Source organism: Miscanthus floridulus, chromosome 9, assembly GCF_019320115.1.
Source record: "Miscanthus floridulus cultivar M001 chromosome 9, ASM1932011v1, whole genome shotgun sequence".
In the NCBI taxonomy this organism is placed as follows: domain Eukaryota; kingdom Viridiplantae; phylum Streptophyta; class Magnoliopsida; order Poales; family Poaceae; genus Miscanthus; species Miscanthus floridulus.
Window position 1 is genome coordinate 116204476 of NC_089588.1, and position 13481 is coordinate 116217956.

At 47.0% G+C, this 13481-nt stretch overlaps 1 protein-coding gene across 1 annotated transcript; it reads right to left on the reverse strand.

The window, feature by feature from the left end:
* Nucleotides 1-10398: 10398 nt before the first annotated feature.
* LOC136480667 (uncharacterized) lies at nt 10399-12750 on the reverse strand. Its single transcript, XM_066478144.1, has one exon. It carries the CDS (start codon nt 12748-12750, stop codon nt 10399-10401), a length of 2352 nt encoding a protein of 783 aa, XP_066334241.1.
* Nucleotides 12751-13481: the final 731 nt, after the last annotated feature.

The following is a 13481-nucleotide window of genomic DNA, read 5'->3' on the forward strand; positions in this document are numbered from 1 at the left end:
GGACGAGGTCACGATAAACACGTCGGCCCTCGACGGAGGTTGCCTAGTTGCTGCCGTAGCAGATTGATTTCATCGTCCAGAAGAATCTCGGTAAAATAAATTCCATCGGGAGAGTACACACCATCTGGCTCGCTAGAGGATCAGCACGCACAACCCCTAAAAGGGGACCCCTACCTGGCGCGCCACTGTCGACAAAATATGGTCGGCAGTCCACCGAGGGGGTGCCCGTGGTGATAGATTATCGGTAGACGGTGCGTGTAATCAGGAACCAGATGGTTACAGAGGCACAAGACACAAGATTTATACAGGTTCGGCCGCCGTGTTGGCGTAATACCTATGTCCTGGGCCGCGGGCCGGCTCTGGCCATTTCTCCATTCCTCCCCACTCCACTCCCTCCCCACTCGCGCCGCCGTCGACCTCCCTCCCCTCGCGCCGCCGTCGAGCTCCCCCCCACGCGCCCTCTTCCCTCCCCACTCCGCGGCCCCCTCCCTCCCCACCCCGCCCGCCCGCCCAGCCGTCGACCTCCCCCCCGCCCGGCCAGTCTCCCTCCCCTCGCGCCGCCGTCAAGCTCCCCCCCACGCGCCCTCCTCCCTCCCCACTCCGCCGCCCCACTCCATCATGCTCCCCACGCCCGCCGCCGTCGAGCTCCCCCCCATGCGCCCCCCTCCCTCCCCACTCCGCGGCCCCCTCCCTCCCCACCCCGCCCGCCCGGCCGTCGACCTCCCCCCCCCCCCCCGCCCGGCCGGTCTGCCATAGCCACCGGCTGGCCCACGCCCCTGTCCCCGCCGTGAAACCGAGCGCGGGCGCGAGCACGCCCACGAAACCGCCCTAGGGTTGTGGAGAGAACCTTGAGACTTCGTCGTCGCCGCAGGAGCCCACCGCAGGATCCCACTGCTTCCCCCATTCTCCGGTAAGCCCCATTGTATTCTCACTGCTTCTCATATTGTCCTGCTTAGATAGTTTAAGCATTCATCAGAGTGATTTCAAAAATAGCTGTTCATTTGAGGATGGAGATAGTTTATAAATTAGAGTTGATGGCTGATGAATGCTTGAATTGGTGTTAGCAGGTTGTCATGATTTGTGATTATTAGTCTGATTATGTTCCTACTGTCCTTGATATCCTTTTTTGAGTCAGATTTGCCTTTTGAAGTCTGATTGCTTAAAGTTTAATCTACAGTTGATTTGTAAATATCGTTTTGAAACCCAGAAGGGAGGAATGGACTAGATATTCCTCTTTTGAGCATGTCTTTCATTGTGTATGCGTGATCATGGGTGCGAGTCTTACGGTTGGCCAACTAGTGAGGAGTGAGTTAGTTTTTTAGCGAATATTATTTGATCCTACAATTGCTCAGGTATCTCGTATTTCAGGATGAAAAGGAGTACTAGGTACTACGGTCTATTTGGATCTTGCTAACTTTAGCATCCTATAACATACATTAATACTCGATTCGTTTTAAATTATAAGTTATTTTAAATTTTATGAGCAAATAGATTCGCAGGTGTGAGCCACAGCTGTTAACTAGTGCCTGACACCCCCTATTTTGAAAATTTGTAGGCTGTTTTTTTCATTAGCAATCTTCCTAGTTGTAGCATGCCTATGAATATAGTCGTATGTCTGTCTTTACAAAGCTCACTTGGTGGACTAGCAGCTGTTCTCTTGGCCATTAAGTGTGTGTGTGTGTTGTTTATCTTAAAATAAAATCCTGTGGATTTTCCATTTGAGCTAGTTGTTGGTGACACACTACTGGTGCCATCCAATGAGGATAGATGCGCAAGGTCAATCCTGTTATAGATGTGGAGAAAAAGATGCTAACTAGATCATGTAAGAAAAAGGTGCTGAGCATGTAAGAATGAGGAGAAGTTTACAACCATCCTAAAAAAGACAATAGAAAGATAAACTTCACTTGTTGAAGCAACCGAGTCACCAAACAAATAAAGCAAACGTACATGATTTTTTTTTAAAGATCAATACATGGGTAATATTATTTTAATAAACTTCTACAAATGGGTAACGGGTGTCACCATCATATGTGGCATTTATAGTAAAAGATTTGTTCGATAAAATTAAATGTTACAAGCTAGGATCCAATGTCAGTGAGTTGAGATCCTATATCTTTGGATGCTTTTGGTAGGGACAATGATGTTGGAAGCCATGATCTAAACATATTTTTCTCCGAAAACAAATGAATCCCTACCAAACATACATGATTATAGGATTTTGAGTTAGAATCAGAAACGTTTCCTGGATCTACTAGAAACTAGAAACTAGAAGGACCAATTTCACCTGAGAATCTGAGATTAAGAATCAGTTTCTCCCTACAAACCTTTTTTTTGGGAGAAACAAAATCGCTGCCACTTTGTAGGATACAGATTTGAATTAAATTGCATTCAACATGAAGCCATATATCCGTAGAAGTTACATTTGTTCATATGGATCCCTCTTTAGTTCATTGAGATTATGAGGGATAGCCCAACACGTAATAGATTCGCAGGTGTGAGCCACAGCTGTTAACTAGTGCCTGACACCCCATATTTTGAAAATTTGTAGGCTGTTTTTTTCATTAGCAATCTTCCTAGTTGTAGCATGCCTATGAATATAGTCGTATGTCTGTCTTTACAAAGCTCACTTGGTGGACTAGCAGCTGTTCTCTTGGCCATTAAGATCTGCTTTACTGCTAGCTGTTACAGCCTCACTTTCTCTTCTTGTGTGGTAAGGGTAGAAGCCAAAGCATGCTGTCACTTGCAAGCTGTGCGTGATGCCCAGCACCAGCAGTAGCATTAGTGGATTGAATAAGGGCAAAGGAAGAGAAGGGCTAGAGTCATGAATATACGGGAGAGACATTCCTGTAACTAACCACTTTGTTGTTACCAGGACCAAGATCTTTTCACTGAAAACTGAATTTTTCCTTTTCACTGATGACTGAATCTTGATCATCTAGTTCCAAGTGTATATGCAACTATGCATGTATTATGCCTGCTAACTTTGATTGTTTTGCAAAAATTATGGGGGTGTACATATGCAAATGGACACAGCTCTGCCTTTCTAGAGTTCAATTCTCCTGATGCAAATTCGACATAGATAGTACTGGTGGCCGGTCTTATTCTAGTATTTTATTTTGGAGTGAGTGAGGATGCCAGTATATTAATTATATTCTAGCTACTACTTTGACCAATTGCTCTACTCACGCATTTCCTTGTTGTGCAGGCTGCAGCAGGTCCTCCCTTCTTCCGACCAGCAGCAACAATTTTTAGTTTGACTGATAGAAGGTATATATATTACAAGATTGCCATGTCCGGCTGCTGACTGGGCTCAATTGGAAGCTGACAAGTGATGTGGTGGTCCATGATTGGATGAACATGCTGACTGGATAGGAGTTTTGGCTTACAGTGACTTAGGTCAAAGGCAAAGTCTAGCTTGCTGTCGGTGGTTAAATTCATACATGTTGATACTATTTCTTATAAATTCGGTTAAATATAAGAAATTTTAAATTTGAACAGACTTATTCTTTTAGGGAGGACTGAAGCTTCTGGCTGTTTGTTGGTGTTCCGTGGACCTTGTAGCGGTTGAGGCTTCTCCTGTTTGCGGGATAGCGAGGTGAGGCATAAAACACCCCTCTTTTCTGTATCATGCATGTTTGTAGAGCACGTAACCCGGTTAGGCGTCTCCCGTTCAAAAGAGATACGGTTAGAAATATGCAGCTCTTTGCATGTCGATAACCGTATCTGTTTCGAATTGTCCACATTTTTTGGACAGCCCTAGGATGCGTAGATGGGGTTAGTCTCCGTGGTCTACTCCGTTCCGAGGCAGAGTTTCGGCAGCATCTCCCTGTTGTTCTCTGGATACACAATCTCCCTACCGGGACGTGTATTTGGAGAACAACGGGGAGGTGCTGCCGAAATTGTCTCGGATCGGAGTAGACCATGGAGACTAACCCCAGCTACGCATCCTCGGGTGGGATTAGGACCTATCCTGACCTATTAGATGGTAGGAACATCATGTACATGCAATTAATTCTTAATGTCTCGCTGGTATATATATATATATATATATATATATATATATATATATATATATATATATATATATATATATATATGTCAGAGGATGGATGACCGTGAGTGGATGTACATGGGCCGCCCAAGTCAGAGTGCTTTGACTGATGAATGGATTGAGAAGACGGAGGCTTTCATAGATAGAGCATTTGCCCTAGTTCCAGGAGCGTCAGCCATTTGGTGTCCGTGCAGTAGATGTGCAAACAGGCGTCGGCAACCAAAGGATGTCATGTCTACTCATCTTTGCTTGAATGGATTCACGGCAGATTATACTCGGTGGATCTACCACGGTGAAGCCGATCGGATGAGAGAGGAGGTCGTGAGAGCACGCGTCGAAGATTTCGATGCTGATGCCGGGGTAGGTGACTGGCTAAATGACTTTCACGAAGCACACGTAGGTGAAGAAGGTGGGGAGGAGGAGCCAGAGGCAACCGCAAAGGCGTATTATGACATGTTGTCTTCGGCACAGAAACCCCTTCACGGCCACACAAAGGTTTCTCAACTAGATGCCATTGGACGGGTAATGGCCTTAAAGGCTCAGTTTAGCATGAGTCGAGATTGTTACGATGCTACGTTGGCAGTTATTGGCAGCTTGCTTCCAGAAGCTCACATTATGCCAAAGAGCATGTACGAGTCGCAGAAACTCCTTCGTGCACTCAAGATGCCATATGAGCAGATACATGCTTGTCCGAAGGGGTGCGTCCTATTTAGGAAAGGACACGAGAAAGCAAAGTACTGTCCAAAGTGTCAATCCTCTAGGTACCTGGAGGTAGAGTCTGGTGATGGTCAGAAGAGGCAGCTTGAGATCCCCGTGAAGATCCTACGGTACCTTCCATTCTTACCGAGGATCCAACGGCTATACATGACCGAGGAAACCGTGAAACAGATGACGTGGCACAAAAATGGCACTCGATACAGTCCTGAGAAGATGGTACATCCATCCGATGGTGAAGCATGGACCCACTTTGATGGGATTCATCGTGAGAAAGCTCTTGAGGCTCGTAATGTACGTGTTGCGCTAGCAACAGATGGGTTCAATCCTTATGGACTGATGGCTGCCCCATACACTTGCTGGCCAATCTTCGTTATCCCCCTCAATCTCCCCCCCCCCCCCCGGTGTCGTGTTTCGACGACAGAATATATTCTTGTCGTTGATAATTCCTGGGCACCCAGGGAGTAAGATGGGTGTGTTCATGGAGCCTCTGATTGATGAGCTGGTCCGTGCTTGGGAGGAAGGGGTGTTGACATATGACCGAGCTACGAAGAGGAACTTCAGAATGCATGTCTGGTACCACTACTCCCTGCACGACTTCTTGGCGTATGGGATATTCTGCGCCTGGTGTGTTCACGGGAGGTTCCCATGCCCATTATGCAAGACAGCTGTGGAGTTCATTTGGTTGAAGAAGGGTGGCAAGTATTCTTCGTTCGACAAGCATCGATAGTTCCTCCCTGTTGAGCATGCATTCAGACGAGACATGAAGAACTTTACAAAAGGTGTGGTAGTGACAGACCCCGCACCGCAGATCATGACAGGTGCCGAGGTTCGTGCTCAGATAGATGCTCTCATCGTCAACCCACAAGGCGATGGTTTTGTGGGATATGGTCGTCAACATATGTGGACTCATAAGTCAGGCTTGGAGAGACTCCCCTATTATGATGACCTCCTTCTTCCACATAACATTGATGTGATGCACACTGAAAAGAATGTGGCCGAGGCACTTTGGGGAACACTCATGGACACTGAAAAGTCAAAGGACAACGTTAAGGCTAGAGTGGACCTAGCAACGTTATGCGATAGACCAAAGCAAGAAATGAAGCCTCCTAGAGGCGGCAAGACATGGAGCAAGCCTAAGGCCGATTTCATCTTGACCAGGCCCCAAAGGAGGCAAGTTCTTGAATGGATGCAAACGTTGATGTTCCCTGATGGGTATGCAGCGAATCTGAGGAGGGGAGTGAACGTATCTACTCTGCGAGTCAAAGGGATGAAGAGCCATGATTTCCACATATGGATTGAGCGGCTTCTTCCGGCGATGGTTCGTGGCTATGTCCCTGAGCATGTCTGGCTAGTGTTGGCAGAGTTGAGCTATTTCTTCCACCAGCTTTGTGCCAAGGAGTTGTCTCGAAAAGTGGTTGAGGACTTGGAAAGACTGGCGCCGGTGCTTCTCTGTAAGTTGGAGAAGATATTTCCACCCGGCTTCTTTGTTCCGATGCAGCATTTGATCTTGCACCTCCCGTATGAGGCACGAATGGGGGGGCCCGTGCAGGGCCGTTGGTGCTATCCAATCGAGAGATGTCTAAAGGTTGTTCGAAGTAAATGTAAGAATAAAGGCAAAATTGAGGCTTCCGTTGCAGAGGCATACATTCTGGAGGAGGTGTCAAACTTCACAACAAGTTACTATAGTGACAACCTTCCCAGCGTGCATAATCCACCCCCTCGCTACAATGCGGGCGAAAATGAATCGAACCTCAGCCTTTTTCGAGGGCAGCTTGGAAGTGCAAGTGATTGGAAACCCAAGACATTGAGACATGAAGAGTGGCGCACTATCATGCACTATGTGTTGACCAACCTTCTCGAAGTGGAGCCGTACATGCAGTAAGTTCACAATGAACTTGTTAAATATGCTGTCACTATTCGGTATCCAACTCTCTTGTTTCTCTTTGTTATAGGGAATTTCTTGATCACTACTGGCATCTATCAAGGGAACCTACCCCGCAGGAATGTGATACCCTTCTTAAACAGGGTGCGGGAAATGGAATGCCCGATTTCATTTCTTGGTTCGCACAGAAGGTATTGTCCAACTTTGCTCGTACTTAGTTTGACATTACAAGTTGCTCGTACTTGGTTCGCACAGAAGGTATTGTCCAACTTCTGCCCCTTTTGCTTACCTTGGTTTGGGTGTTGTTCCGTGTTCGCTGCAGCAGCTCTTGCTGCTTTACCTCTTAACATGTACAACTGTAGATAAAACTTGAAAAGTCACACTAATTAAGGATTGGAGTTGAAACGCTCGTTGATCCAGCCTCCACATGTACAACTGTAGAACAATTACTGGCTGGCTGGCTGGCTGCCGCCTGAGACTGACTGACAGCAACGTGTGCCGACCCATATACTGGTATGCGACATCGAACCAGCCTGCTGCATATGCTGCCTTCTAGAAGCTAGCTAAGCCTGCATCAGGATGTGAAATTAGCCCTGTAGTGTGTACCTGGTCAAAGGGGTACATACCAGTACTTGTACACGTACGAGTGGTGTCGGAGTATACAGGATTGAGACCGGCCGAGTACGTACTTGTCTAGAAGAAGAAGAATTTTGGGCGTAGTACGTCTGGCAGTGCAGCCAGCCACCGATCGATGCTGTGCTGTGACACTGACACCATGAGTGATGCCAATCGAGTGCGTGTGACTGACAGACAGGTGTAGTAGAGTCTCCGAGCGCGGGAAGAAACTGTCATCGAGAGAGAGAGAGGTCAGTGTACGCACGTGTGGCATAGGAGTGTGTCTACTGGTACACTGTTTTGGCTGCGCTCTGTTGGACCGGATATGCTTTCCTGGCCTCGGGAACCACACAGCTGAAACAATCAGAACCTCCTTGCCATGGAATAGGTTTTCAAGGCATTGTTTTATCACCTGCTGTATTCCCATATTCTGTTGACCTCCTTGGCTTGGTAGTTGAGAAATTATAGAACTTCCTATTTTGTTCAAATTGAAATCATGGGACACATAAACCCATATACGATGATCATACATTTTGAACTGGGCATCATTGTAAACTAGTTGTGCCAAAGTACTCTTACCCATGCCTGCAAGGCCATAGATAGGAACAATCACTATCTCATCATTGTTGGTATTTGCAGATAACAGCTTTATGATTTCCTGCTTTTCTCCATCCCTTCCTATTAGTGGTTCTTCAGGCAAATCTGACGTTGTTTCACGTTCATCATAAGGCAGCTCTGTAGTAGTGCTACTGCCCTTTATAAAGTTAAAGCTACCAATTTCGTTTCTGAGTTTTGTCAGTTTTTCTCTCAAACTCTTCATCCTATTAGCCACGGCAATATTCTTGTATGCCACCGGGAGACATGAGAGAACTCCTGCCATCTGCAAGAATTTTATTTCTTTCTCAGTTGGAACCTGGACTGAGCAAAGAGGCCTAACAAACTATATCGAACTAGAAACTAAAATAGGAACATGCTAGATGCTTCAAATCTCCTATAAAGAAGAATCAGCCATAATATCCCTACATACTATCATATACACAATAAGAATTACTGTTTTGGCATGACAGACGTCTCTAAGGAGACTAAAAGTTTCTTCTGACAGATCAATGGAAGTTTAACCAATCGATTAGCTTCTCCAGAGAATTAATCTTATCTATTCTTTGTGCAGGGTCAATCGGCGGCATCAAACGATGTACCTCAAGACCCACCGCAGCAGTCGCCGTGGTCTCATTGGTGATTTGCTTCTTTTCATGTGTTGAACTTATTCCTTGTGTTGCACTTATGCTTGTAATGCACTTGTGGTGGATACTTTAAACTCGAACCTTATGTTGGTATTGTGGTATGACATTTATGTACCATTGTGGATTATTGTGACATATGTGATGTGGTGTGTGGAGATGATATATATATGTGATATATGTGCTGTGAAACATATCTGTGCTGTGATATATATATATGTGCTGTGAAATGTAATGCAAAAAAAAAATTCAGATTTCTGAGGCTTTGCCGAGTGTTATGACCAAGACACTCGGCAAAGAAACACAATTTGCCGAGTGTTATTACCAAGAAACTCGGCGAAAAGCTATTTTTAAAAAAAACCAAATACTGTTTGAAAAATATTTACCGAGTGTCTTACAGTGCCACACTCGGCATATGTTTATTAGTTGCCGAGAGCAACACTCGGCGAAAAGGATTTTTAAAAAACCCAAATACTGTTTGAAAAATATTTGCCGAGTATCTTACAGTGCGACACTCGGCATATGTTTATCATTTGCCGAGCGCAGCACTCGGCGTAAAGGAATTCTAAAAACCAAAAAATATTTTTATAAAACTATTTGCCGAGTGCCTTGCCGTTTGACACTCGGCGAAGTAACTGTTAACGGCGGGTCCGGCGTTACGACCGTTTACTTTCGCCGAGAGCTAAACTGCACACGGCAAAATGTTTGCCGAGTGCCCGATAAATGGCACTCGGCAAAGTTGGCTTTGCCGGTACTATTTATGGCGAGTGCTATTCGCCGAGTGTGGCACTCGGCGAACAATTTGCCGAGTGTTTTACGTAGTTTGCCGAGTGTTTCGGGCACTCGACAAACGCACGGAGTCCGGTAGTGTTACCTGTCCGCGAAGCAGAACTGCACCCATTGAATCTATTTTTTTTTATTTTTTATTGTACTGTAGTTGTAGATTGAATTGGCGGAGGGAACTGAGGGCTGAGGGGCCTGGCACCCCCAACATTACTATACCTCCTACAATATGTCTCCTTAATTAGCTACATATAATACTCTAATTAACTAGTTAAAATGCTATTTGTTTTTTTTTGTTTTTATCCTCTTTCTATATTAATTTTTAATATCATCTTGTAAAATTAAGAATTAGTCTCCCTATTATTTCCTCCATTTCTTTTGTTCTTTCTATTAGTGCTTACCATTTGTCTAGTTCAACCCTACAGTACACCCTCTGATCATCTTATACAACTAAGAATTAGTCTTCTTATTATTTTCTCCATCCCTGTGATTCTTTCTATTATACCTAGCAAACGTCTAGTTCATCCGCACAGTACACCCTCTAATTAGCTAGTTAAATGTATTTATTGTTTTCTTGTTTGCTCTCCCTTTGAATAATTGATCTCTGATAGCATCTATATTATTTGGAATTAGTCTTTCTTATCTCTAATAATTGATCTCTAATAGCATCTAGTTCATCCCTTTTATCCTCGGTCATGGGAGAACAGAGAGATGGAACGGTAGGTGCAAAAGAGGATGATGGGAGCACCTTGGAAAAGTTCCCTGGGGAAAGAGGCTCTGATTACCAAGTGAAATTTGGTGAATGAGTTAACTCTATTGGAGGGCTCAATGCAAGTTGCGTGTTAATATAGCCGGGATGAGCCCCTAGCATGGCTTGTACAACAAGATGATATAGGATATACATGGAATATATCTGAATTAATCATTCTGAGGTTACAAAATAAGGCAACCGATCCCTATCCAACTATAGCATATCTTAACAGGGCGTGCACGCACAAACACAAAAGAGAAAGGAAATAAAACAAGTACCAAGTTGGATAGTTGGAGCAACAATAGTAGCTGTTGTACCGAGGAACAATGCAATACACTTTGTGATGAGCTCGACCCTTAGCTCAAACAGCGGTTTCAGTGAAGTCGCGTCGTTTAAGAATGCCCGCGTGCATGAGCAGTGCCCAAAGGTGCGTCATGAACTCCCCCCCTTCTGCGAGATGCTCGGCATGGACGTCCGTGTTGTCCGACGGTGCGAGGAAGAGCAACAGCTCAGCCCAGAACTCCGCGAGGAGCTCCCACCGCCGCGGCATGGTGATCGCCATGAGGCATCTATGCAGCCTGGCTCCGAGGATTAGGATCGGCGTTTCTTCGTCTCTGCTGCCGCCAACTATGCCACCAAGTTCTGTCATCTTGTCGAATATTTTCGACATGTCCTTTGTGATACCGAGATACTCCCGAGCTTTGCGCACAGTGGCCTCCAGAATCTGCTTGGTCTTTGGCTTGTCCTCGGTGTTGACGAGATTCTGTCGAGCCTCGCGCACAACGGCGTCCAGGATTTGCTTGGTCGTGTAGCTGTGGTCCGGTAGCATCTCCGGGACAAAAGCAAGCAGATAGGCACAGTAGCCAGAAAGACATGTTGCAATGAGGCGGTGGCGATGCAACTGTGGGAGCAGCTCGTGAGAAATATCCTTGTCCTTAGTAAAGTCGCACAATGTGGTGGCAATGTGCCACACGAGGACCATGTGCGTGGTTGTGGGTTGCGTGCATGCCCAGAGCAATTCGCCTTCCCCATCCTTTATGGATTTCGTGCCATTGGTGAGACAGCCATTGCCTTCCTCGAGGGAACGGCGGAGAGCAGTCGCGACCGCATGCATGACAGCAGGTGGGAGCTCGACATCCGGCTTGCGCTTCCGACCAATGCCTTTGGGATCCATTAGGCGTAAGGTGAGCAAAGAGAGTGTGTTGGTCAAGAACGAGTCGTACTCTAGGGACTTGAGGAGCGAGTACTGGCCGAGCTTGTGATCCCAGTGCCTCACCTTATGATAGCGGCAATTCGCCACCCACTTGATGAGTTCTTGGCGGATCCGGCTCCAGCAATGCCAACGTGACTTCTTCTTGGTCCTCACGTAGTCACACACAAAGTGAACAACCGCCCAGTTGGAGTAACTCGTGGCTAGCTGCTGCAACACGTCTATGGCAAAGATCATGGCTACAAAGAGAAAGTCATTGAAGATGGTAAAGGCGTAGTAGGGGGCTACGAATCGAGGATGCCTAGCCACCCAGATGGCGTCGGTGGTGAAATACAGGAGCACCACGAGGAACACAAGGAGGAAGAAGAAACGGATGACACCGACAACTCTTTTGGTGGGGAAGAGCACTGGGTACTTCGTGTAGAAGAAGTCGTACAGGAAGGACAGCTCGACCTCAATGATATGGAAGGCGCGCTCTGCGCCTCGTCGGAGTTGATCCTCCGGGTTGTCATCGCATTGATGTTGACGACGGCTTGGAGGTGCATTGTTGTCGGCGAGGAGCCCATGTAGAACGAAGTCCCTTGTCTTTGGGTGGCCTGCCTCGGCGATCTCGAGGCTGCAAAAGCGCCGCTTGAGCAGCTTGAACAATGCGAACGAGAGACACGTGTCCTTAAGTGCACGTGCCCGTTCATCCATAGAACTCAAAAGCTTGCCATCGTGCTTCCAGATCATGTCAATCGTGATGACATCGCCGTCGTCGGCCACCGGAACATGTGTTAGGTAGGGTGGTGCGGAAGGCGGTATGGAATACTCGTCCTCACCGAGGACGAGATATTTGTACCTAGTCATGTCTGAGGGGTCATGGCCGGCGTCATGGCTCTGAACGACATCGGTATGCATGTAGTCAGCCACCACCTTGGCGCTGCGCACGAGGCCATAGTGCGTCATGCTTGCCATGCGTAGTGCCTTGGTCCTCTGGGCCATCTTGAAGATGCTATACACCCAACAGAGGAGCAAGAAGGGCGCGATGATCCACCCTCCTCCGGCCAAGCTTCTCTGGCTGAGGAGCAACCAGAGAACAAGCAACGACTGGAGGACATGCTTCGCCTGCATGCCCTTGCTCTGCTCGACGTCGTGCCGGCTGAAGGCCGAGATGGTATCGGCGCTGCCGAGGAGGAGAAGTAGCACGACGGCCCAAAGCAACTGGCTCTGGGCAGGGTTGGGACTGTCGAATGTCTGGATGAGGCCGATGGTGTATGACACGAGCACGTAGGAGACGGTGTAGGCGGCCTCCAGGATGAGGAGGAAGACCTTGCTGCGACAGTGCCGGCGCCGGGAGCCCAGCAGCGCCTGGAAGGCGAGCAGCACCGCGCCGGCCGTGGCGAGGATGTCGATGTGCGTCCCTTTGTCCGAGCGGATCAGAGTCAGTAGGTACCCGGTGGTCATGTAGGGGTCTCCTTCCTCAGGAGTGGGGCCTAGCGACAGACCTCCGTTCGGGTCCATGTGTTAAAAGCTCTCAGCTACAGAGATCCTCCTAGCTAGCTACTCTCTCTTGGTCTTGGGTGATTCATATTCTGAGCATGCTTGTACGGTATCTGTGGCGCATTATATAGCTTGTTGCCATGCTCTTATTGTTGAATAGCTTGTTACTTACTCAATATGACGAGCGAGAGGCGGGTTATGATAATTAACTACAATTAGGTACTGGCAACCAATTATCTCCTCGTCGTTGGGCGACTCCGACGTCCCGTCAAAAACAAATATATTGACCGTATGTACTCAGAGTCTAGCGATAATGAATATGTTTATTCCTTTTATTAGATCGACAATTTAACTCACCATTTATAATAGAAGGGTGGCCGGCGAGTTCAGCCATACTACTCGTTGCAAAATCTTTACATAAACCATGTGTTTTATACAATTCCAACACATGATTTTTTTTGCACCATAAGATTAAGATCCAACAATCTCCATCCTTCTTCTACCTTTATCATTTTTCTACCTTTAGACAATCACAAGATCATAGATCCACAGATAATAGATCACATATCACAGAAAACATTTTTTTTCTATGGAAAAACAAATTACAGAGCGGTTGGTCATGGCTGGCAGTCGTGGTCCTTTGGGCGCGATTCTCCATGTGCTGAAGGAGGCAGTCGAGGCGCCCCTGGGCGCGATTCTCCGTGCGCTGAAGCAGGCAGTCGAAGCGCAAATTCCCCTGGCGGGCGCGATTC